At 43.2% G+C, this 26,929-nt stretch overlaps 1 protein-coding gene across 1 annotated transcript in view; it reads right to left on the reverse strand.

Moving 5' to 3' along the window:
- LOC141092472 (probable cation-transporting ATPase 13A5) overlaps nucleotides 1–26,929 on the reverse strand; it is a 318,264-nt gene that overhangs the window by 164,042 nt on the left and 127,293 nt on the right. The window contains exons 13-15 of the mRNA XM_073578636.1: nucleotides 10,745–10,806; nucleotides 9,700–9,850; nucleotides 9,097–9,183 (exon numbers count right to left, since the gene is read on the reverse strand). Of these exons, the coding sequence (XP_073434737.1) occupies nucleotides 9,097–9,183; nucleotides 9,700–9,850; nucleotides 10,745–10,806 (300 nt within the window). The remainder of the gene's footprint in view (nucleotides 1–9,096; nucleotides 9,184–9,699; nucleotides 9,851–10,744; nucleotides 10,807–26,929) is intronic.

A 26,929-nucleotide genomic window follows, 5' to 3' on the forward strand; every position in this document is an offset into this window, starting at 1 on the left:
GAGGACCGCGGAGGAGAAGATGGCTCCCTCAACAACTCTGAAGATGCAGGCCTTCCTTGGTCTAGTCTCGTACTGCAGAACTTGGACCCCCAGTGCTCCAGGCATAATGCAGCCTCTGTACAATTGCATCAACGCATTGCAGCCTTCGTCTCGTACAGGAAACTGAAAGACTTCATAGTCTCAGCGCCAGCTCTAGGCCTCCCTGACTACGAGAAGCCATCCCGTCTTTGCCAAACAGAAAGGGAAGGACAAAGATGGAGAGGGTCATGCTACTGGCCAGTCCTGAAACAGACCCGCCGAGGAAAACCAAAGGCCTCTAGGCTACCACTCAGCCGGCCTGGATCCAGTTGCAAGGGGGGCCCTCCTCCCTCAGATAACAATATCTGCAGCACACGCCCTCCTGACAAGACTGCTCTCCACCACTCTTCAGTGCTCTCAGCCGTTACCTGTCTCTACTCCCACTCCCAAGGGGGATGCGGATACGGACCCTCAGATGAAAAATCTGAAAGATACCGCAGATGGCTCCAGTTTTGCAGATGATGAAGGAAGGTTCCACACAGGCTGTGGAGTGACCAGCAATCAAGACATCCTATGGTCCAGAAGTTTGTCAGCCAAAGAGCCCAAGAAGCGGAACTGATAGAGCTGATGAAAGGCCTGCCAAGTTGCGAAGAACAAAACTTCCAGGTACTCGCATGGCATGGCACCAGACTTTGGACCCATCTGGGCTGCAAGAGACTTCATCACAGCAAGCGGGTCGACCGTGAAGCACCATGGAGTCATCAGAGACCTGCTGGACGCTCTTCAACCACTAAAAGTGGTGGCAGTGTTGAAGTTCAAGGCACACAAAAAACTGAACACAGTAGTAGACACACGGGGCATCAACATGGCAGATGTGGCAGCCAAAGAAGCAGCCAGAGGAAGACAATATGGAAAATGGGAGAGGTCGTAGAGCCGGACGGCTTCTACATGACGACTGAAGACGAGAAAACCTGGCAAACAGAAGTCAATGGGAAAACCGGTGAAGATGCCATCTCTGAATTGGACAGAAGTGCTGCCTCCTCCTCCACCAGCCAATGAGCTGAATCACTTCCAGGATGAAGACTCTGAGGTGGATATGAATTCTGAGGCAGAAGAATGGTGCCCACCTTTACCAGAAAGGACATATTTGACGGAGAACATTGCAGAAGATTGTCCACCACCCCCTTGTGGGGAAGCTTCTTCTCCAGCACAGTCCTACGGTCGTCAGTCCACGGCAACACTTACCCCGTCTCCCCAAGACGAGCTGCATGAGTCCGAAGGTATCCCAAGGCTACAACAGTTTGACCTTCCCCCTCATCCCCAGAGAATGTCGGCTGGATCTGTACCAGTGCAAAGATTCCCAAGTCCTCCTCTGACACAGTCTAACCCGAGTCTTCATAGAGAGGGAGGGGAGACTCCGTGGCACGGACATAGACGAAACCTCAGCTAAAAACCCACAATCAGCTCAGAGAATGTCAATTACCACAACCCAGTCACAAACCTGACAAAATGACTTCCTGAAACCTGTATAAGAAGTAACAGGATCAGACTCGGAAGGAGGAGAAGGAAAGCTGGATGCTGAAGGCCAAAAGCACTGGGCTCTAAGAAACCGTCTACCTCAAAACAGACCTAGTCTACCTCAAACCGTCTACCTCAAAACATCTACCTCAAGACAGACCCAGTCTATCTCAAAGTGTGTACCTTGCGGTGGTTCAATGGGCACATGGCCCCACACAGAATTGAAGACACAGAAGAATGACCTGATTGGACTCAACTCACACCTTAACAGCCAAATTCCCAGCAGCTGCCTGGCCTCCGACAAATCCAACATCAGACAAGTGGGAAAAGTTCCCCCACGCCATCTGGCCTGAAGACTTCCCAGTAAGGAACTGGTTGACGAAAACTACTGCAAAGAAGCTACTCTCAAAAATAGTGTGCAGATATGGGGGTTCCAGAAGCAATAGCAAGTGATCAGGGACCCACATTCACAGCAAAACCTGACACAAGAGACCTGATTAGCAGTAGGGTCAGACTTAGGCCTACACATACTACCCACCATCCCACACCATAGACAAGGTGGGACACTTAAGAGCAGCATGCTAAAAATTTTTGCCAAGAGACAGACAAACCCTGGCATTAGACACTCCCATAGGCTCAGAAAAAAGCTGTCACCAATATGAAACTTTATTTGGGTAAAAAAAAAAAACCCAGTTTAGGGGTATTCTCTACTTAGCGGTTGACTATGCATAATGATACTTTGTCTGCATGTGTAATTGAATTTATCAAGAATCTTGCTAATGTCCATTCTCGAGTTTTTTTCCTTCATTGCCAGGTCCAGATTGGTGCCTGGTATGCACGCACTGAGGTCAGGAGACTGAGTGTGGGTGGAAAAAGTCTGTAAGGAGAAGCACTCGATCCCAGATCCGATGGCCCTTCTACAAGTGCTGACGCCATCAACCTGGAAGGAAAACCCCCACCAGGATCCACGCACCACATTGCAGGAAAAGGCCTTCATACCAGAAGATACACCTGAGCTGGAATGATTCTGTGGATGACCTACCTGACTGAATAAATTACCTACCAGATAGAGAATACACATGCACTGACTGCACAGACTACTAAGAGACTTTGATTACATTGCACCAAACCCCCGTTAGGGACAGATCTCCTGACCGCCCATTTGCGAAAAGTCTGTACAAAGGAGGATGTATGCGCTAGGCGTATGTCAGTCCACTGGCAGCATAAAAGAGTTGCAGCTCTTTGGGCCAGGAGCAGGATTTTAGGGCAAGTGATATCTAAGGGGGTATTGTTATGGAAATATATATGTATATGTATTTCATCTAGATCTCACTTGCCTGCTATAGGCTATATACTGCTATATACTCATATACACTCTAAAGTATATATTTCTATATGCACACTTAGAGATATAATCACAGCTGTCCTGAACTTTGTAATCAGTTGCTAAAGATGTCCTAACCCCATGAAGCCAGTTCATTGTCTTATGACATTTGTCCCAGACATACAGAAGAGGAAGTTAGGCCAGATGGTCCAAGCCGATATTGGAGTCTTGCTGACATTGTAAGACAAGGGGCAGTATATCATCTGATGCTTAAGTCACCTTAGGTCAGACACCCATATATGTTCATGTATTTATACTGACCAATTAGATAAGAAGTTCAGCCTTTATGTTAATGAGTAACCACTCCTATGTACGAACTGATAAATAACCATGTATATTTCAATAAACCAGCAGAGTTTTGCCTGAAAGGATTGCTGCTAACTAGGTTTGGCGTCTTTCTTTCATTGAGCGCTCAATAAGACTTTGTCTAATTAGGACAGGCCTCAGCACGCACAAGGGTATATCTACCTAATCAAAAATCAATCTATGACAATATAGCCTCCGTAGTTTAAGAGTGAGCTGTGTCAAGGAGAGAGAGAGACAAAAAGAGAGAAAAAGAGTGGGAGAGAAGATAGAGGAGACAGAGAGACATACACAACAAGCGATCCCAAATTCCAAATAACTACTATCAGTGACAGAGGGTATAATAGTCTCTCCTGGTTGAGGCATCAAGGCAAAAGGGCTGCCTTATAGATGATGGGTATTCTTTAAGGCCAAAGCAGGCCTGGTCTTTAAAATGCTGCATTTAATAATAATGTTCATTATACCTCTTTAAAATAAAATCACAGCCCAACATGGTGTAAAATTATAATATGTGTGTACAGTATGTGTTACTGATCCTCCTCTTTCTTTCAAGTGCTGCTTGGGACTGTTTTTTTTTGTTGGTGATTAGCACATGACTTTGCAGCTAATCACTGCCACAGAGTTTAAAAATGATTGGCTGCAGTGGTCTCATAGCCATTTGTTTAACATAATGTACAGATCCACAGAAGGAAACCTGGGCACTGATAGATGAGGAGTGGTTTGCAAATATTTTTTTTTTTATTATTATTATTATTATTTTACAGCAAGCTGGGCTACTTTTATCATTACTTTTAAAGATTGAACCATCTATTTAATACTCAAGATATTAAAGATTAAAAACATAATGAGGAACACAAATAACATTATAAACTTTTTCATAACTCTCCAAGCAGCAATGCTGAGGTTTATTTGGAATGACAAGTGTCATCGGATATCCAAGCGTGTCCTCGTTTCCCTTAAAGCACAAGGGGGTTTATCGGTCCCTGACATTATTAAGTATGACTGGGCTGCCCATCTACATAGAATCCCCTCGTGGGCCTCCTTATGGGCATACAACAAGTGGACAGAAATAGAAAAATTGAGGTTGGCTCCAACTCACCCAAACTCACTATTATGGTTAAATAAGCCCATTAGAACCCCCGGAGGGTCTATTGGGTTCTATACCGTTTACGAGGGATATTTGGCTTTCTTGTATGTGAAGGTTTAATCTGGCCTCTGCTAACTCGCCAATGATTTCATTTATATTTCAAACCTTGCTGCAAAACAGTTTGGATCATGCGATGGCCCACTCCTGGCCTTCTGCGGGCTTGTTAAGGTTTGCGGACATTATAGACTGGGCATACAATGGAGCTTTTGACATTTGATGAAGTCAAATCCAAGTATGCTATTAATAATAAAGAATTTTACAAGTACTTACAGATCAAACACGTTACCCTTTCGTTCTATGGATCTACTGGGGTCTCTCTGCCGACTGAGTTTGAGAGGATCTGTAGGAGAGGGTTGTCGACTAAAGGAATTGATATCAGACATATATAAAAAATAATATTGAGTTCTTCCCAGAATGGGCAACAATTGAAAGATTCTTATATGTGCAAATGTGCAAATGGGAGTCTATTCTGGGAAGTCGACTATCACCTCAAAGTTGGAATATTATTTGGGATAAAGTGGCCAAGTCCTCTGTTTACATACTGTACAAGGAAAATCAATATAAAATTCTAATGTTCTAGTATCATACTCCTGACCTCCTCCACAGATTGAACCCTTCAATTTTAAATATATGTTGGCAGTGTGGCTCTGATGTGGGCACACAATATCACATTTTTTCGTCTTGTCCTAGGATCAAGGGTTTTTGGGAGTAAGTGAGACAGTTGATTTTCAGGGTTCTCTATGTGAAGGTGAGACTGGAGCCAATTATATAACTGTTAAATATTACTCCAAAGGGAATGGGGAAGAACTCAGCCAAGATGCTATTACACATTCCCACAGCAGCTAGGTGCCTGCTTGCTCTTAACTGGAAGCAAATCTCCCCTCCCTCATATCAACACCTATTATACAGAATTAATAACATCAGAAGAATGGAATATATGTCAGCTCTATTAAAAGCTGGAGTGGATCGCTTTGATTCTGTCTGGGCTCCATGGAATTACTTCTGGGCTCAGAGTAATGAATAGGTCATCTTCTAAATGCTTGGTTCATTCTCTTCTTGAATTACTTATTCCCCTCTTTTTCCCCCCTCCTTGACGTGTATATGTAGTGAACCAGTCCAGAGTGTGTCTGTCCCTTTAAGTAATACTGAATTGTGAGTAGCTTCTGTACACTACTGCTCACTTTCTAACTGGCCATCTACATTATTTGTGAGCTTTAATTATCCATTTCTAGTCACCTTCATTTTAGATGCAATGCATTTCTCGTTTGCTGTGTTCTGTCGCTATCTAATGGTGAAAGTGTACAATGACTGAATTATTGTTTTGTAAGGATCTGAGATGTGAATTCAGTCTCCTATTGGCCAGGTCAGCTCCTAGTCACATGGTCAATAGGAGGAGCTGTTTTTCCAGGCAAGTCTAGAATGTTCTTTAGTGTGAGGGATGCCTTCAGGGAGAGCAGAACATACGTGGAGGAGGTTTTTACCTCAAGATCTCCTGCAGGCGTAAAAGCCTAAGTTCCCTCTAACCGGTACAGACATCATTCTATTTCTGACAGGATTCACTACATCTAAAGAATTGCTGACAGGATTCACCACATCTAAAGAATTGCTGACAGGATTCACCACATATAAAGTCTTTATGACAGGATTCACCACAATTTCTACATTCACCTATAAGTACTAGTCTAATTGCTGCGTCTACCTCCCACTGTAAAATACCAAAAGACACTGTCCCATGCTCTTAAAGCTCCAGACCCCAATCACATCTCAGCATCTAACTGTGAACTGTAATTGCCGTGGACTACCCATGAGAGACTGTTCCTTAATTTGTTCCAAGTTATAATTCCCATTCCTGCTGAAGTAAAAGCAACTGTTATCCCTGAGACTGATGTATGTCATGATTCCTTCGGCTGCGGACACCGTGTGGGGTGGATAGCAAGGAACGTTCGGCCTGGTCATTACAAGGCTGAAAAAATGGCGTCACGAACAGGATTTATTCCTCTGTGCCTGTTTACTGTTAATGTACTATAAGTCCCAGCACTGCTCATTAACCTCTCTCTTGTTAGTGAATACTGCAAAAGACTGTCGTGCTGCTCCTGCTTGTATTTTTGTGTGAAGCCAAGAACTATGATCCTTGTGTTTCTCAGGGCTGGACGATACCTGTCTGTTTTGCACACACTGTGACCGACTTCTGCAACAGCTTCTCTCCTATCCTGCCTCTGAATTTATACAGATAAGTGCAAATTCTCACTTCCAGCAGTGCTATATTCAAGAGGGGGAGCCTTCCATTTCACAAACTGTGTTGCTGTATAATTGTGCATTTCTTCAAGTTACAGTGTCGTCCTTATTCTTAAAGAGACAGTACCGGTATTAACACCAAAATGTCTGACCCTGTTCATAATGACCAGGCAGGGTCCACTAACTCTACACCATCATCGTCATCAGCTAGTGTTCCAGTTTCACAGGCTAATGCCGACAACCCGGTTCCAGCCCCTGTCATGGCCACTGGCATGCCATTCTTCATAGGAACCTCTAGTCTCCCAATCTACCGAGGAGATCCCCATACACTTGCTGGGTTCAAAGAAAAACTAATGTACACTCTTGAATTCTTCTCACTTTCTCCTCATCAGTGGGTACAACTTCTCCTGGGTCCGCTTGAAGGTCCAGCAGCTGAAAAAGTTCGTTCCTGGCCATCTACTGAAAAGACCAGCGTTGAACAGATCCTCACCAGCCTGAGAAAAGAATTTGAGCACCAGTCGCCTACTGAGGTTTGTCTAAAATTTTACAACCGACGTCAGGAACCAGGTGAGACCCTCCTGGACTACGCATTAGCCCTTCAGTATGCATACAGGGCTCTACAGCAAATAGACAAACTAGATCCTGCTGTTACAGAAAACATAATCACTGACAGATTCATAGAAGGTATGGATTCCAGACTTGCACAAAGTCAACTCCATATGCTAGCAGCACAAAACACCAGCACGACTATCTTAGTTTTTAAAGCTCTAGCCTTGCGGGTAGTGGGTAATGACTCAGCTTGTCCCAGCTATGCTCCTGCTCCTTGTTCTCTAGACCTGGCTGCCGGAATATCCACTGTATCTCCACCTTTACCTGCAGGCCACAAAGTACGTGTCAGCCCTCTACTCGCACAGTTGCCAAGGACGGCTCGCCTTAAGAGGGGGAGTATGTAGAGACCCAGTCCGGAGTGTGTCTGTCCCTTTAAGTAATACTGAATTGTGAGTAGCTTCTGTACACTACTGCTCACTCTCTAACTGGCCCGCTACATTATTTGTGAGGTGTAATTCTCCATTTCTAGCCACCTTCATTTTACATGCAATGCATTTCTAATTTGCTGTGTTCTGTCGCCATCTAATGGTGAAAGTGTACAATGACTGAATTATTGTTTTGTAAGGATCTGAGATGTGAATTCGGTCTCCCATTGGCCAGGCCAGCTCCTAGTCACATGGTCAATAGGAGGAGCTGTTTTTCCAGGCAAGTCTAGAATGTTCTTTAGTCTAAGGGATGCCTTCAGGGAGAGCAGAACACACGTGGAGGAGGCGTAAAAGCCTAAGTTCCCTCAAACCTGTACAGACATCATTCTATTTCTGACAGGATTCACCACATGTAAAGTACTGCTGACAGGATTCACCACGTTTAAAGTATTGCTGACAGGATTCACCACATCTAAAGAATTGCTGACTGGATTCACCACATTTAAGAATTGCTGACAGGATTCACCACATCTAATGAATTGCTGACAGGATTCATCACATCTAAAGTCTTTATGACAGGATTAAACACAGTTTCTACATTCACCTATAAGTACTTGTGCACATGCCATGACACACTGTGGACATATGTGTACATATGTGGACATAACCCCAAGTACAGGTCTGTAACCTCTAATTGCTGCATCTACCTCCCACTGTAAAATATCAAAAGACACTGTCCCGTGCTCTTAAAGCTCCAGACCCTAATCACATCTCAGCATCTAAGTGTGAACTGTAATTGACATGGGCTACTCATGAGAGACTGTTCCTTATTTGTTCCAAGTTATAATTCCCGTTCCTGCTGAAGTAAAAGCAACCGTTGTCCCCGAGACCGGTGTGTGTCATAATTCCTTCGGCTGCGGACACCATGTGGGGTGGATAACAGGGAACGTTCAGCCTGCTCATTACATATGACATGTATTTTTGTTTGGTGTAAGAGGTTGTATTCATGACTCTTCTGTTTGGGGAATGTTAAAAGTATGCTGTTGGAGAAAATAGCGCAATAGGGTCTTATCCGAGAAACAAATGACTGAAATGATAGTATTGTACTCACCAGATTGAGCCACAAAACAGGCTTGTAGAGATATCCGTTGCAGCAGATCCACCGGTCCACTCGTGACCAACTGAAGATAAAAAAATGTTTTTTTTATCTTCGTTTGGGGAATGTTGGGATTTGTGATACTTAACTTTGTTCGGTATATATAATTTCTATGGGCTCAGATTATTGACTTCATCTGGACATTATATTATTTTAGCATAAATCTCCTTATATTGCCCTCCGCATTGCCCCGTCTTTGTAATCTCCTTTACTTTTTGTGCCTCTGGATGGAAATGTTTGCCAGGATTTAATTTCATTTGTTAAAATTTGTAAAACCCTAATAAAAATTTATAGTTTAAAATAGAAACTTTTTTATAAAATCATACTGAAAAATAACATTAGGAAAATACAATTAACTTGCCTTTGCAGCAGTAGGTCCAGGTTTCACCATTGTACAGCTATTGCATGGGTCATTTTCTCTGACTTTTACCTTGTAATCTTCAAGTTCCTGTTCAATATATTAAATTCAGATTTAGTAATGAACGGTTATTCCATCACAGCCATTCATGTGTGAGTCAGTCTCTCTTTTACGCAGTGGTGAACCTCTGACCACCTCTGCTTCTCCAACATGCTTTTTTTATGCACAGTCATGTAATTTTGGAGCAACTTTGTCCTCCAACTATTTTTCATTAGTCCCACTTTTCCAGTCTTTTGTTAAGGCTGTCCCAACTTTTTTTTTTTACTTTTTTTGAGATGTATTGTTGCCATCAATTTCTAAATGTGGTATTTTTTCAAATGAAAAGGAAAAATGTCTAATTTTCAACTTCTGATTTTTTTATGTTCTGTGGTAAATAAAATATGTAAATAAGAAATTCTGAATCATTGCATTCTTTTTTTCTTTACATCTTACACAACATTCCAAATTTTTTTGGAATTTCAGTTGTAGATGGGTGTATGATAATATAGCAGAATGGTACATTTTTATAAAATGTTAACATATAAACTTTTTTAATGTGTAACTTACCCAACCTGTTCCACCAAACATCTTCATGTCCAATGGATCTCCTAGTAATTTTCCATCCAATGTAATAAGTGAATGGCAACTTGTCATTGCCTGAAGTATTGGACACCAGTATAGATTATCAGAAGAAGTGAAAAATGTCATATCCTGAAAACTAAAAAATGTATGTTGGTGCACATAGTATTGTTTAACTAATATTCATTTTAAACTTAAGATTTTCTAGACAAAAAGAAGAGACTGCTTAAAAAATAGTAAACACAGCAAACACCATGGGGAGAGCAAGAGTTAAGCTGTAGTCACACATAGCGACTCACCAGCGATCCCAATAATGATATCAACATGTCAGGATCGCTGGTGAGTCGCTATGTGATCGCTGATGAGCTGTCACACAAACAACTTCACCAGCGATCAGCACAGCGACGCCGAGCACGCGGCGTCGCTTTGTTCGTTAGTTACCAGCGCGCTGATGCAGGAAGCTGGTAACGAACGTTCACATTGGGTATCCAAGGGACGTGCGTCCCTTAGATAACCGATGTGTACGTTAGTTACCAGCTCCCTGCATCAGCGCACTGGTAACTGACGTACACATAGGGTATCTAAGGGATGCCCGTCTCTTGGATACCCGATGTGTACGTTAGTTACCAGCAGATCGCTGGACTCCCGCCTGTCACATGCAGCAATGCGTGCTGGCCAGCGGGAGACCAGCGACCAAAGAAAAGTCCAGAGGTTTCCCAGAGCGATCAGCGATACCGGCAGGGGGGCCGGTCGCTGATCGCTGTCACACACAGCGATCTCGCTGGTGAGATCGCTGTTGTGTCACAAAACTTGTGACTCAGCAGCGATCTCGCTAGCGAGATCGCTATGTGTGATGGGGCCTTTAGGCAGAATATTACGTTTTTGAGGCTTGCTTAAAGAAGAACACCATTTATTGATTTAGAAAAATTTACTTTGCTACTAAATGATTGAATGTTGGCGTTGGCCACTGACTGAGCTAGTTTCACTCATGGCAGGCAAGCACTTTACAGTTGTTATACAGACTATAACTTACCAGCTTTTCTCACAAGGAAGAACACCATACAAATCCAAGATGTCTTCTGTCAAGGTGCCAGTCTATAAAGAAATTAATTGAAACATTTAATGCAAATGTTTTAAATATCTTGACTCCAATGCCACTTTCAGACATGTAATACAGTAATTTAGCATCCTTATTTCAGTCACAGCCTCTGGAACTACAGATTCTTCTGAGATATTATTATTAGATCACCATAAGATCCTATGGTAAAATGGTCAAAATCTACTATAGGTCTACTATCACTGTAACAATTAAACAGTCAAAAAGGAAACAAATACTATCAGTTCAGAAAATCTAGCAAAATATTCATGGATTCAGAAATTGTCCAATGCACGAGTCCAAGAGGCCTGCTTCCCTGAGTAAACAGACAGGGTAAAAATAGTTGAAATCCAGTACTGGAACTACTAAAATAGAATACTTTACTGGATCAACATTAAAAAACAATAAAACACACCATGGCTTGACATTAAACACTTGACGTGTTTCAGACAGTGATGTCCACAGTCATAGGTATGTCCCAAGCGAGTCAGGTGTTTCATGTCCCTCAGTGGTGTGTTTTACTGTTTTGTAATCTTAATCCAAAAAGCTATTGAATTTTAATAGCTTTTTACTCTGTCTGCTTACTCGGGGATGCATTGGACAATTTCTGAATCCATGGACAGTTTGCTAGATTTGGTGAGCTGATGGTGATTTTTTCTTTTTTTATTGCTTAATAGTTATAGTGATAGTAGACCTATGGTAGATCTTGGCTATAGCTCAGAAGAATTCAAGACCCCCATGGTTTGCTTTATTGTTTTTTCTTTTTTTAAAATATTGAATCTTAATAGTTTGGTGCTGGATCTCAACTACCTTTATCATAACTATTAAGGACAATAAAATAACTTTTATGAGGAAGAGCAGCAATGAAACATGATTTCACCTAGAAAATATACACCTCTTATATCATTAAAAAAACCTGACATGAGATTCATTTTGTCTCTAGTTTGTGCAGCATGATTTTTAGATTAAATTGCCAAATATTAGTGATGAGCGAAAGTGATCGCCACTACTTTGTACTCACCCAAGTATCACTGCACTCGGTGTACTAGGCGAGCACCGAGCAATTCGGGGATTACTCAGCAGGAGCTCGGGTCTCCACCTAGCTTTTTGGCGGACTTTACAGAAACAATCAGGATGCAGGGATTGTCTGCCAGACAATGATATTCCACAGCCATCTTTGTTGTGGTCGTGCAGTGATTGGCTGGCCGCACAGCATCATCAGGGGTATAAAAGACCGGACACCGCCCTGCTCGTCGCATTCAGCTCTGGATTGAGTTAATGTAGGGAGAACTGATGCCTTGATAGGGTCCGAATTGGGTATTTATTAGTGAGTGGGTCTACCATCCTAAACAACTCAAATCCAGCTAAACCAACAGTCCTTCTAAGGACTAAATCCAGAGTATATAGTTTCCTGTGTTAGGCAGGCAGGGTAGTGTACGTCACTGTATACACATCAGTGCAAGGCCTGCAGGCACTGTTTGTGTGCATATAAATATCATTGCATATATCAACAGGATCCTGTGTTTTGGTGCTGCTGATGCTACCTGTAGGATATATTGGCCATATATACATAGCCCCAGGTGTAATTGGCTTTGAAAAATTTTTGGGCCAGGGCTAATAGAGCTTTTTTTTATTGCAAAGCAATCCAGAGCCCTTTTTTACTCCATTTACTTTCTGACAATGCACAATACAGCCAGATCCTTTTCCTATCACACCATGAAAATCCAGCAATTTTAAAGGGGTCCCAAACATCCCTTTTTGAGTGTGCAGAGAAATATTTATTTTTTATGTGGTACGGTTGAGTAGTTTTTTTTTGAGTGTCTTACACAATTTCTTGACACTATTTTGCTGAACCCCCCCCAAAAAATACAGACAGGCCACATATTTTACAGTGTGGTATATCTGTGACACGCCTCATCCATCTGTCTTCAAAAAATGTTTGGGTATTTTTAGCCCTAAATTATTTTTTTTTCGGCTGTCTGGCACTGTACTTATATACAGCAGTATTTAGCCCAATAATTTAAAAGAAACAGGCCACACATTTTTTGGTGTGGTATCTGCGTGCCAGCTCATATCTGTGTGTGCTCAAAGTGTGTCCAGTTTACAGCTGATTTCTTTTTTGGTTCGTAGTGTCACTGGGCTTATATACAGCAGTATTTAGCGAAAAAATTAAAAAAAACAGGCTACACATTTTTCAGTGTGGTATCTGCGTACTAGCTCATATCTGTGTGTGCTCAAAGTTTGGCTAGTTTATGGCTGTTTTCTTTTTTTGTCCGGTGTGTCACTGGACTTATATACAGCAGTATATAGCCAAAAAATTAAAAAAAACAGGCCACACATTTTTCGGTGTGGTATCTGCATGCCAGCTCACATCTGTGTGTGTTCAAAGTTTGGCCAGTTTACGGCTGATTTCATTTTTTGTCCGGGGATGTCACTGGACTAATATACAGCAGTATTTACCCCTCAAAAATAAAAAAAAATAAAAAATTAGCACAGAAAAGTTATAAAAGACAAAAATACGTTTGTAGTAGTGGTATCTGCGTGCATCTCATATCTTTGTGTGCTCAAAGTTTATCCAGTTTACAGCTTTTTTATTTTTTGGTCCTGGGTGCCACTGGACTTAGATACAGCACTATGTTGCATTATTTTAAAAAACAGCCCACATTTTACAGTGGGATATATCTGTGACATGCCTCATACATCCGTGTCTCAAAAATTGAGGCATTTTTGGCCAAATTTCCCTTTTTTTGCCAGTCTGTCACTCTCGTTATATCCAGCACTCTTTTGCATCCAATAAAAAAAAAAATATTTTACAGTGTGGTATAGCTGTGACACGCCTCATACGTCTGTGTGATTAAAATTTGGGGATCTTAGGCCAGTATTCCAGTGTTTTCCTGTCTGTTACTCCAGTTATATACAGCACTCTGTTGCTTTTTTTAAAAAACAGGCCACATATTACAGTGGGGGATGTCGGTAAAAAGAATTCGGTTTAAAGTTGTTATTGCAGCTTCATGACTGTGTTAAATGCTCCAACTACTACAACCGTCATCATATTCCGCCTAGAGGCAGTCACTGTGCAGATAGAAAGTCTGAGTAGCAGAGGGTGAATGCTTAAGTGCTCTTGTACTCTGTCATGTACTCTGTCTCTGTAATATGAAGGCTAAATCTTCGTGATTAAATCATGCCTGGAAGAGCCAGAGCAAGATTACGTGGAAGTTCATGGGGACAGTACTGGTGTTCCTGGGCAGGATTCTGACAAGCCCTCACCTACTAATACTTAACTGGTTGGCCACTGACGTTTAAAAGGAGCCCATGCATTGTCTAGAACTGAAGATAGAGATTTTGAAGTTTCGGCTGCATTTCAAGAGATGTCAATTGGAGAGCGTGGTGGTCGGAGATGTGACTTCTACACCACCACACGAGCTGCCGCCTCTCCACCACCCAATTTGCCACACCCCCACCTTCTGTCTCTTTCCCATTCTCCCGCAGTATGAAAGTCCACAAGGACAAGGTCCTCGCCCCTCTGTAGCAGTCTGACATTGTAAATTTTTTGGTTTAAACAATATTTATTCCTTGGTATGTAACCCCTTGTCATGTACAGCACCATGAAATTAATGGCGCTATATAAATAACTAAATCATAATACTAATAATAATACTATATAGGTGTTTCCTAGAGACAATCCATCAAACATGTTATTATTATTATTTTTATGACAACTCTGTTCAGCTGGGCACAAACTATGTCAAATTAGTAGCTATACCCCAGTGGGTGTTGGCACAGTGTCATGATGACTACAGTCCCCAGATGTTATGTAGGTCCCTAATCTCACCTCTACTTCAGCAGCATGATGAATTAATTGTAAAAGCACGTGGTATTGGTGTAGCTGTTGTTTTCTTGCCAAAGAAACTCAATAACATCAATTAGGTGGTTAGCCGCACACGGAATGGAGAAATAGTAAAGATGACAATTGACAACTAGTTTCACATTTGAGGTAAAACACAATTCAACAATTTCCTTTAACTCTTACAACACATTATATTCAAAAGCCTTGAAGAAAAAGATGAAAAAATTGTGAAGCTAATAGGTATGAATAATTAATCACACCAATCATGATACATAATTCTAAACATACACAACCTATTAGTGGTGAAACTATTTTCCACCGAAAATTTAAAGTATCAGACTACATTAGTGTCATCTTGTGGAAAGATATGAGCCACAAAGACCTTCAAATTGAAACTGTTGTGGATGTACTGTAGAAATTTCTCTTGAAATTTGGAAGTACAAGCCTTCTATGCTGCTTGCATAAAAGAATTGATTGGAAACATATGAACGGAGTCAGGATGACCGGTCGGCGGGTATCTGTGCTGTGCCGCTTTTGGACCTGTTTTGGCTGCGTCCCCTGTTTACCAGCGGAAGGAATAGGGGAACGGACAGGACCCTTTACACAGAATGAGGGGTTGTGTTTAGACAGGGAACAAGCCCGGAAGCTGAGGGAAAAAGAAAGAAGAAGGAGTGAGTCCCCAGCTTTGACTCTGTGAGCAGCAAGGGGGGCAGTGCAATATGCACCCAAAGCGCCGACGTTGCAGCAAAATGCAGCAGACAGACAGACTTGGTGATCTAGCGGCAGGGGTCCAGCTGAAGAGAAAGCAGGCAAGACAGCAATGATTTTTGGCATGGACAAGCAGCGCATAGGAGGCTGAGTAGTGTGCTTCGTCCTTAGACGAACCACCAGAGATTGAGGTGCCGTTCGCTCCTTGATCATTAGTACAACACACGTGCGCTGTAGAGAGAGCGAGTTCATACAACATGTCCAGCTTGGATAACCAATATTTATAATGCACATGGAATGACAGAGGACGTTGTTACGGTCAGCAAGGTACTCTGTTATGAATGGGTCACCGAGGAGGAAAAACTTAAACAAGCTGAGCCCAGAAAAACCAGAGAGGTTGGTAACTATGCAGATTGAAGATCCCTGATCCTAATCACACAACTAGCAGCAGCCGTGGAGCGTACCTACGATGAACCTAGATGCCTCGTCACGGCCGGAGGACTAAATAAGCCTAAAGCAAGAAAAGGAGAAAACTAACTGCCCCAGAGCAGACCCAAAAGGAATAGACAGCCCCCACACATGTATTGACAGTGAAAAAAGATGAAAACACAAACACAGGCAGGAAAATAGGCTGAGCAAATGATGGGGCCCAAACTAACTAGAAAAGAGAGGAAAGGAAAGACACTGTCTGCAATCTGCCAAAAACCATACAAAATAATGTCCAACACTTCTGACAACAAAATTAACCCTGAAGTCACTAGACTTCTCCCACTAAATATTCTGAGATAGAGCAAAAAGAGGCCAATCTAATAAAGGACAAAAATCAAATTGGCAAATACAGATAAATAAGAGTGGAAATTCAGCACAGCCCCAGCCGGGGCTGGCTGACCACACAAAAAACTGAATAGAACAACAAAATCAAGTGTGAGCATTAGCAGAAAAACTTAGCTTGAGCTGACTGGAACAGAGATGAGAACCAAGACCTGACGAGCAGAAGGAATCACCAGCACCAGAGTAGGGCGTCGGCTGTTTTAAATCCAATCTGAGATTACTGAGGTCCAATCATCATCCTCATTATCAGGTGGCAGATCTCTACTGATTAAATCAGCCTCACTACCTTCTGTTACCAACAGAGGGAGCCTGGAAGGAGAACTCACAACTGGTAGACCAGAAAATGAACTCACAACAGTACCCCCCTTGAGGAGGGGTCTCCGAACCCTCATCCACGCCACCAGGCCGATCAGGATGGGCCCGGTGAAAAGCACGAGCCAATCTATTGGCATGAATATCAGAGGCAGAGACCCAAGAATTATCCTCCTGGCCATAACCCTTCCATTTGACCAAATACTGGAGTCTCCGTCTAACCAAACGAGAATCCATATTTCTCTACCTCATATTCCACATTGCCTTCAACCAGCACAGGGTCAGGAGGTGCTGCCATAGGAACCACTGGCTCAACAAACCTCTTCAACAGAGATTTGTGAAATACGTTATGGATCTTGAACGTAACTGGAAGACCCAATCGAAAAAAAACAGGATTAAGAATCTCCAAAATCTAATAAGGTCCAATAAATCTTGGCTTAAATTTTGGAGATGCAACCTTCATAGGAATATTCTTAGACGACAACCAAACCATATCACCCACTTTAAACCGGGGACCAATGGTCCTATGCCGGTTGGAAAATCGTTGGGCCTTTTCATGAGAGAGTGACAACTTATCCACCACTTGGTCCCATATCTGCTGCATTCTCTCAACCACAGTGTCCACACCTGGGCAGGACGAAGATTCCACTTGCCCTGAAGAGAATCGAGAATGAAACCCAAAATTACAGAAAAAGGGTGACATCAAAGTGGCAGAACTAGCTCTATTGTTCAGCGCAAATTTGGCCAAGGGCAAAAAAGAGACCCAATCATCCTGATCAGCAGATATAAAACATCTTAAATAAGACTCCAAGGTCTGGTTTGTTCTCTCAGTCTATCCATTGGTCTGGGAATGAAACGCGAAGGAGAAGGATAACTGAATTCCCAGACTGGAACAAAAGGCTTTCCAGAATCTGGAAACAAACTGAACTCCTCTGTCGGACACAATGTTCTCAGGAATCCCATGTAACCGAACCACCTATTGTAAAAACAAGGGTACCAACTCAGCGGAAGATGGCAACTTTGGGAGTGGTACAAGATGGACCATCTTCGAAAATCTATCACAAATCACCCAGATAACAGTCATTCTCTGAGAGACAGGAAGATCAGAAATAAAATCCATTGAGATATGGGTCCATAGCCTTTTGGGCACCGGCAGGGGCATCAGCAACCCACTAGAACGAGAACAGGGTTTAGACCGAGAACAAGTCCCACAGGACTGTACAAAATTCCTGACATCACGAGATAAGGCAGGCCACCAAAAGGACCAAATCACCAAATCTCTGTGCCAAAAATACCGGGATGACCAGCCAATGCGGAGCAATGAATTTCAGACATCACTCTCTTTCTCCACTGGTCAGGAACATTCAATTTTCCCATAGGGCAAAGCTCTGGTTTATCCTCCTAAAATTCCTCCAGGGCACGTCTCAAATCGGGCAAAATGGCAGAAAGAACTACCCCCTCACCTAGGATGGTAGTAGGCTCGGTCACATTATGAGAATCGGCAAAGAAACTCCTAGAAAGGGCGTCTGCCTTAACATTCTTAGTGCCCGGAAGAAAAGAGACCACAAAATTAAAACGCGTGAAAAACAAGGCCCATCTAGCCTGTCTAGGATTCAAGCATTTGGCCGACTCCAGATAAATCAAATTCTTGTGATCGGTGAGGACCACAACTTGATGTCTAGCTCCCTCCAACCAATGTCTCCACTCCTCAAAAGCCCATTTCATGGACAACAATTCCCGATTCCCCACATCATAGTTGCGTTCAGATGGGGAGAACTTTCGAGAAAAGAAGGCACAGGGATTCATCTTAGAAGTCACAGGGTCTTTTGGGGACAAAACAGCTCCTGCACCAATCTCAGAAGCATCTACCTCCACCTGAAATGGAAGTGAGACATCAGGTTGCCGTAAAACCGAAGCTGAAGTAAATCTCCGCTTAAGCTCCTGAAATGCTGAGACAGCCTCAGGAGACCAATTCAGCACATCATCACCCTTCTTGGTCAGATCAGTCAGTGGTTTGACAATACCAGAAAAATTACCTATAAATTTACGATAGAAATTAGCAAAACCCAACAACTTCTGGAGGGCCTTCAAAGAAGTCGGCTTAACCCAATCATAAATGGCCTGTACCTTGGCTGGGTCCATTTCAATAGTCGATGGAGACAAGATAAATCCCAAAAATGAAATCCTCTGTACACCAAAGAGGCATTTCGATCCCTTAACAAACAGGGAATTCTCCTTCAAAATCTGGAACACGGTCCGGACGTGTTCCACATGAGAATCCCAATCACTAGAAAAAATCAAAATATCATCCAGATAGATGATCAAAAACTTATCCACAAAGTCACAGAAAATATCATTCTTAAAGGACTGGAAGATAGAAGGGGCATTAGTGAGCCCAAAAGGCATCATTAGGTACTCAAAATGTAGCTCCGGAGTATTAAACGCCGTCTTCCATTCATTCCCGTGCTTGATTCGAATAAGATTATACGCCCCCTGAGGTCAAGCTTAGTAAACCAGCAGGCACTCTTAACTCTGGAGAATAAATCAGACATCAGAGGTAACGGGTACTGATATTTAACCGTCATCTTGTTAAGGGACCGATAATCAATACACGGTCTTAATGAACCATCTTTCTTGGCCACAAAAAAAAAAACAGCACCTAAAGGTGACGAGGATGGTCTAATATGACCCTTCTCCAACGACTCCTTAATATAGGATCGCATAGCATCATGTTCGGGTACTGATAAGTTGAAAAGCCAACCCTTGGGAAATTTACACCCAGGCTTCAACTCAATTGCACAGTCATAACTCCTATGAGGAGGCAAAGATGCAGACTTACTCTCACGAAATACATCAGAAAAATCGGCCAGATAATCAGGAATATCATGAGACTGAGGAGAGGTGGAGAAAACAGGAGCGTCCCAAAGAACACACTGACAACCCCAACTCACCATAGACCCAGATTTCCAATCCAAAACTGGATTATGAGTTTGCAACCAGGGAATACCCAGAACAATAGTATCATGCAAATTATGCAGCACCAAAAATTTGCAATTTTCTTGGTGGTCTGGGGTAACTCGCATTATCACCTGAGTCCAAAACTGAGGTTTATTCTCCGCCAAAGGAGTAGCATCAATATCCCTCAAAGGAATAGGCGTCCGCAGAGGCGTCATGGGAAAACCACAATGTTTAACAAAGTCCAAATCCATCAGATTCAACGCTGCTCCTGAATCCACAAAAGCCTTAGTGGAAAGCGTGGATAAGGAGCAGATCAGAGTAATTGCCAAAAGTAACTTAGGTTGTACACTGCCCACATCAAATGTGTGTGCAAAACGTTTCTCTCATTTAGGGCAGACAGAAATAGTATGAAAGGCATCTCCATAGAAAAAACACAGCTTATTACGCCTTCTAAACTCCTGACGTTGCGCCCTAGACAAAACCCCATCACATTGCATAGGTTCAGACGTTTGTTCAAAAGGTGGAAGCGCCTCCCGTGTAGTTTTACGCTCATGTAAACGCCGATCAACTTGAATGGCTAATGACATAGAATCATCCAGACCAGAGGGAACAGGAAATCCCACATAACATCTTTTACGGTCTCTGATAAACCCTTCCGAAAGAGAGCTGCAAAGGCACCATCATTCCATGTAGTAAGGACCGCCCACTTTCAGAATTTTTTGACAGTATAACTCTGCAGAATCCTGACCCTGGTTTAATGCCAACAGGGTTCTCTCAGCTTGATCAACAGCATTAGGTTCATCATACAACAACCCCAAGGCTTGAAAAAATGCATCCACATTAGTCAGAATAGGATCTTCAGGTGTCAGAGAAAAAAGGGCAATCCTGGGGATCGCCGCGCAGCAAGGAGATGACAATTTTAACCTGCTGCGCAGAGCTCCCCGATGAGTTAGGCTTCAAGGCGAGAAATAGTTACAATTATTCTTAAAATTCAGAAATTTAGACCGATCCCAAGAAAACACATCAGGAGTAGGGATCTTAGGTTCAGCAGCATGTGACTGAATGAGGCAGGTGGAAATTCCCTGCACTTCAGCAGCAAGTTGCTCCACACGATCAGACTATTGCTTAATTTCCATTAGGGAAAAAAAATCCTCCTATGGCCCCAAAGAAAAAGAGGAAAAAATACATATAAAAAAAAAAAAACTGACACTTTCTTTTTTAAACAACTTTTTCCTGCTTTTGAGTACCCTAGAATCTGAGGTATGGCTGGTGATTCTGTTATGAATGGGTCACCGAGGAGGAAAAACCTAAACAAGCTGAGCCCAGAAAAACCAGAGAGGTTGGTAACTATGCAGATTGCAGATCCCTGATCATAACCACACAACTAGCAGCAGCCGTTGAGCGTACCTATGATGAACCTAGATGCCTCGTCACGGCCGGAGGACTAAATAAGCCTAAAGGAAGAAAAGGGGAAAACTAACTGCCCCAGAGCAGACCCCAAAGGAACAGACAGCCCCCACACATGTATTGACGGTGAAACAAGATGAAAACACAAACACAGGCAGGAAAATAGGCTGAGCAAACGATGGGGCCCAAACTAACTAGAAAGGAGAGGAAAGGAAAGACACTGTCTGCAATCTGCCAAAAACCCTACAAAATAATGTCCAACACTTCTGATAACAAAATTAACCCTGAAGTCACTAGACTTCTCCCACTCTAGAAGCACTCTGAAATACTCTGAGATAGAGCAAAAAGAGGCCAATCTAATAAGGGACAAAAAGCAAATTGGCAAATACAGATAAATAAGAGTGGAAATTCAGCACAGCCCCAGCCGGGGCTGGCTGACCACGCAAAAAACTGAATAGAACAACAAAATCAAGTGTGAAAAATAGCAGAAAAACTTAGCTTGAGCTGACTGGAACAGAGCTGAGAACCAAGACCTGACAAGCAGAAGGAATCACCAGCACCAGAGTAGGGCGTTGGCTGTTTTAAATCCAATCTGAGATTCCTGAGGTCCAATCGTCATCCTCATTATCAGGTGGCAGATCTCTACTGATTAAATCAGCCTCACTACCTCCTGTTACCACCAGAGGGAGCCTGGAAGGAGAACTCACAACTGATAGACCAGAAAATGAACTCACAACAGTACTCCCTCAGCACCTTCAAAAACGTTGCATTCATTGTAACAGTACCCTGCGCCTCTCTGATGAGAGGGTCTGTTAAAACGCTACAAGAACTTTGCCATTGTTCCACTGCCTCTGCTGTATTGGATTTGTGTCTCTCTCGCCTGTAGTCCTTGGTTGGCCAACGAACTGTGTCCCCTGCCACCAGTGTTTGAGATAGTAATTTTATTAATAACTAGCTGAAGAGCCCGGCACTGCCCGGGCATAGTAACTAACTGTGGTTATAGAAAATTATAATTATCCTCCATCCCATAGTCCCGTGCCCATATACCCATCATACATATCCACGATCCCATAGGCCCGTGCCCATATACCCATCATACATATCCTCCATCCCATAGTCGAGTGCCCATATACCCATCACACATACTCCATCCCATAGTCCCATGTCCATATACCCATCATACATATTCTCATCCCATAGTCCCATGCCCATATACCCATCATACATATCCTCCATCCCATAGTCCCGTGCCCATATACCCATCATACATCCTCCATCCCATAGTCGAGTGCCCATATACCCATCATACATATTCTCCATCCCATAGTCCCATGCCCATATACCCATCATACATATTCTCCATCCCATAGTCCCATGCCCATATACCCATCATACATATTCACCATCCCATAGTCGAGTGCCCATATACCCATCACACATCCTTCATCTCATAGTCCCGTGCCCATATACCCATCATACATATCCTCCATCCCATAGTCCCGTGCCCATATACCCATCATACATATCCGCTATCTCATAGTCCCGTGCCCATATACCGTCATACATATCCTCCATCCCATAGTCCAGTGCCCATATACCCATCACACATCCTCCATCCCATAGTCCCGTGCCCATATACCCATCACACATCCTCCATCCCGTAGTCCTTTGCCCATATACATATCCGCCACCCCATAGTCCCGTGCCCATATACCCGTCATACATATCCTCCATCCCATAGTCCAGTGCCCATATACCCATCACACATCCTCCATCCCATAGTCCCGTGCCCATAAACCCATCACACATCCTCCATCTCATAGTCCCGTGCTCATATACATATCCGCCATCCCATAGTCCAGTGCCCATATACCCATCACACATCCCCCATCCCATAGTCCCGTTCCCATATACCCATCATACATATCCTCCATCTCATAGTCCGGTGCCCATATACCCATCACACATCCTCCATTCCATAGTCAACCATTATGACATCATAATGAGCGGCGGCAGGGCTTGCAACCTATGATGACATCAGCGTCGCCATGGCAACCATTGTGACATCATAATGAGGGGCATGGCTTGATACGCACACACTGCTTCCCCAGTATGCAAATAGGGGCATTATGACATCATAATGAGGGGCGGGGCTTGACGCGCACACATTTTTTCCCCCAGTATGTAGATAGGGGCCAAATTGTTTGGTGAATTGGAACGTGCGGGGTTAAAATTTCGCCTCACAACATAGCTTAGGACGCTCTTGGGGTCCAGACGTGTGACTGTGCCAAATTTTGTGGCTGTAGCTGCGACGGTGCGGATGCCTATCCCGGACATACACAAATACACACACACACACACATACATACACACATACATACACACTTTGAGCTTTATATATTAGATTCCACTATAAGGGCCCTCTGGTACAGCAACATTTTAGTACACCTGTCTGCCTCAGAACTAAGAGATATAAAGTTCTCTGATTACCGTGGGTCTAGAAGTGTCACAAATCAGTATTGCCTCTCTGTCATCCAAAATATTGAGAGAGCGAGGGTCAAGGGAAAGGTAGCATGACATAAAGTCAGCCCAATGCATCCCAGACTGCTAACAGGTAAAACTTCTGTGTCGTCACCAAGGGGACGACTGACCATGCTGTCCTCCTCCTTGTCTGCAGGCCTACAACACTTACAACGAACCTCAGTAAGAACACAGTACAAACATCATTGTAAATACAGTACCTTCTTGTAAATACACCCCTGTATTTTTTATCTCCCCCACCTCATTTTATATTGTAAGTTGTCACAAGCAGGATTGTTTTGTTTGGGTTAAATTATTGTTATCATTGTTACTTAGTGTAGATTGAAAGCTGTCACAGGCAGGGTAGTTTTATATGGGTTTAATTATTGGATTATTATTATTGTTGTTATTTAGGACTGTTGTGCTTGAAACTGTTAAACTGTAAATATGTTTTCGCTCTATAATAACTTTCAATATTCAAATTAGAACACAGATAAGCAGGATGGAGATGTTAATTATGGTGTCATGATGCTCACCCTTGTGGTGGATTCCTCAAAGTTTTGAAGGATGGTACACATGTCAGACATCCATATACCGACAACCTTGTTGATGTTGGTAGATTAGTGACCAATTGCCCTCTTACTCAGAAATCTTTTCCTACATCTGCAGTGTAAAGTTCCAAGGCCTGGGGGTATCACACACCAGTTGGTGAGCCAGAAGCAGCAAGCACTCCTGAATCACTGCAAGGGCGGATGAAGCTGTAGCTGATTTTCTAAAATGGGTATTTAGAGCGTTGTATTTTTACCAGCAGATCTGCCAGCTCCGTGTCGCTTTTCAAAAAATGTTGACGAATTACGTTAAGCGCATGAGCCAGGCATGGCACGTGTGAGCTCTCCTCGCCAAAGAGCAGCCACCAGGTTCCTCCCATTGTCACATACAAACTTGCCTGGCTGTGGGTTCAGCGGTCTCATCCACCGATATGCCTGCTGTTTCAGAGCTGTCCACAACTCTTCAGCATTGAAGAAATGGTCACAGAAGCATATTAGCTTCAGTACAGCCTGTTACCGCTTTTGGAGCTAGAGGCTGAAGAGGAGGCGAAGGAGGAGGAGGTGCAGGAGGTGTACACTATGGGGGCAGCCTAGATTGATGTAGGGCATTCAACACTCTGTGTTTGTGAGGACGGCCACCATACCAAGGTCTGAGTATATCCCGGATTCCATTATCTTACCCCTGTGTACCCTCAGTGAGATGTATCGTCCCTGACCACAAGCACTTATCCACGTGATTGTGGTTAGGTGGACTTTCCAAGTACCAGCATTGTGGATGGCATGGGTAATGTTGTGGGACACGTGCCTGTGTAATGCCGGGACGGCACACCGAGGCAAATATTCCCGCATGTTCATGGCCTCGGGGTGATCCTCAACTCTGCCCTCTCTTTCAAACTACATATTAAATCCCTTGCCTCCTCCTGTCCATTACAACTCAAAAACATTTCCTGGATCCGTACATTACAAGAAACTTAAAAAATGTTTGTGCACGCCCTCATGATCTCCCACCTTGAGTATTAAAACCTTATACTCTGTACCCTCCTATCTAGCACTGTTGCACCACTCAAATCTATACAAAACTCTGCTGCCAGAGTAATCCAACTGTCCCTCCATTATTCAACAGACTCTCCTCTCTGCCATGCACTTCACTATCTTCCTATTGCCCATAGGCTACAGTTCAAAACCGTAAATTTGACATACAAAGCCTTCCCCAAACTGTCTCCTCCATACATCTGTGACACGGTCTCACAATGTCCGACTGGGTCATGACTTTTTCTACGCAAACACAGTGTGCCATCAGCAAGATGAACTGTCTCTGCCCACAATCACTTGTCCACATGCCAGTGGTTAGGTGCACTTTCCCTGTACCTGCATTGTTGACGATACGGGTAATGTTGTGGGACATGTGCTTGCTTATCAAATATCATTACAGCAGACTGGCAGAAATAGTGCCATGTGGTTACCAAGCACCTTGTTACGGTCACCGCCATCAGGTTGCAGAAAGCGTCCATTTTCCAAGAGCCTAGAATGCAACATTTCCAGTGCAAGCAGAACACAAATTTGTGAATTTAGTACTGTGGCCTGTGGGCCGTTGGCTGCGTCTTTCCGCTTATGGTCCAATGACTAGGGTATGGACCACTGAAGGCTGCGCTGGGACAAGGATGTGGACGTGCTTGATTATGGTGCAATTTGACTGTAGTCAACAACAGGTGCAGGCCAGGAGGCATCTTCACATGCACCGAGGACAGGGGATTGCCTTGCACGCACAACAGCGGAAGAAGCAGTGGTATCACACACAGACACTGTTCATGGAGCCTGGTGTTCAACCAACAAAGTCTGTTGCTTTGCTGCCATGTGCCTGATCATGCTGGTGGTGGTAAGGCTGGTAGTTTTGCTACCCCTGCAGGTGCAGCCATGGCCAGTGGTGCAAATGTCCTTTTTGGGGTTATCGGCAGAGTCTTTAAAAAACAAGAAGACTGGTAAGGGGACATTCATTGTCCCCTTCTATCACGCCACCTCCTCACCTCGACACCTGTCTTTCATTGTTCCCCAAGGCTCTGTTCTAGGACCCCTACTTTTCTCCATCAACACCTTCGGCCTGGGCCAGCTGATGTTTTGGCACAGTTTGCAATATCATCACTCTGCCGATGACACGCAGAGCTACATATCTGTGCCTGACATCACCTCCTTACTGACCTAAATCACATGTCTTCCTGCATAATTATCCTTCTTTTCTGCTTGCTTTCAAAAAGTGGACATAGACAAATTAGAATACATCATCTGTCAAGCATCTCACGCCAAGTACACCAGAGAGCTGTGCATGCCTCATTCGGTACCACTTTAGTAAGAGGTAAACATTGACTTAGAGAAAATCATTTTCAAGACATTCACTGCCTTTTTGGAACATTTTTTGCAGCTGTGATATTCATCTTCTTGGTGTGATGTGTAAAATTCAATACCATCATCGTCCTTATGTTGTAAAGAGAAAATGAGGTTTTTCAAAGGGTTGTGGTTTTTTACGTTTGTGGCATTCCTTTAACAGTGTTGGTTATACTCAGACAATTAATCTAAGACTGTGACATTTGTATATTTTTGTTAATATGTATGGGTGAAGATGAAGAATCTTGTTGCACGGGTGTGTTTATAGTTACTGACAGTGCACTTCTCTTTTAACTTAGTTTTTCATGAGCATACATCAGGGTATGTTTCGTTTTCATCCAACACTGATCTGCTTTCTCTAATTCAACATCTCACAAGCATGTTGCACGTTACTCTTTATACAGACAAGTGCGTCTTTGGCAACATATTTTGGACGGGCAATTTTTAGTTCAAGTCAAAGACTCACATCTGGTCCACCGATCCTATGATGGGCATGAAACCGATTATGGTAATTTATGGTGGATAAACGAAAAATCATTGTTGGCTGTATCATGGATCTCATACCTCCTATAGCCACTGCTGTAAATCAACATGTACTTTCCCATTCCTGTC

This window comes from Dendrobates tinctorius, unplaced genomic scaffold (genome assembly GCF_039654945.1).
Source record: "Dendrobates tinctorius isolate UK_male_01 unplaced genomic scaffold, ASM3965494v1 ptg000060l, whole genome shotgun sequence".
NCBI lineage: Eukaryota > Metazoa > Chordata > Amphibia > Anura > Dendrobatidae > Dendrobates > Dendrobates tinctorius.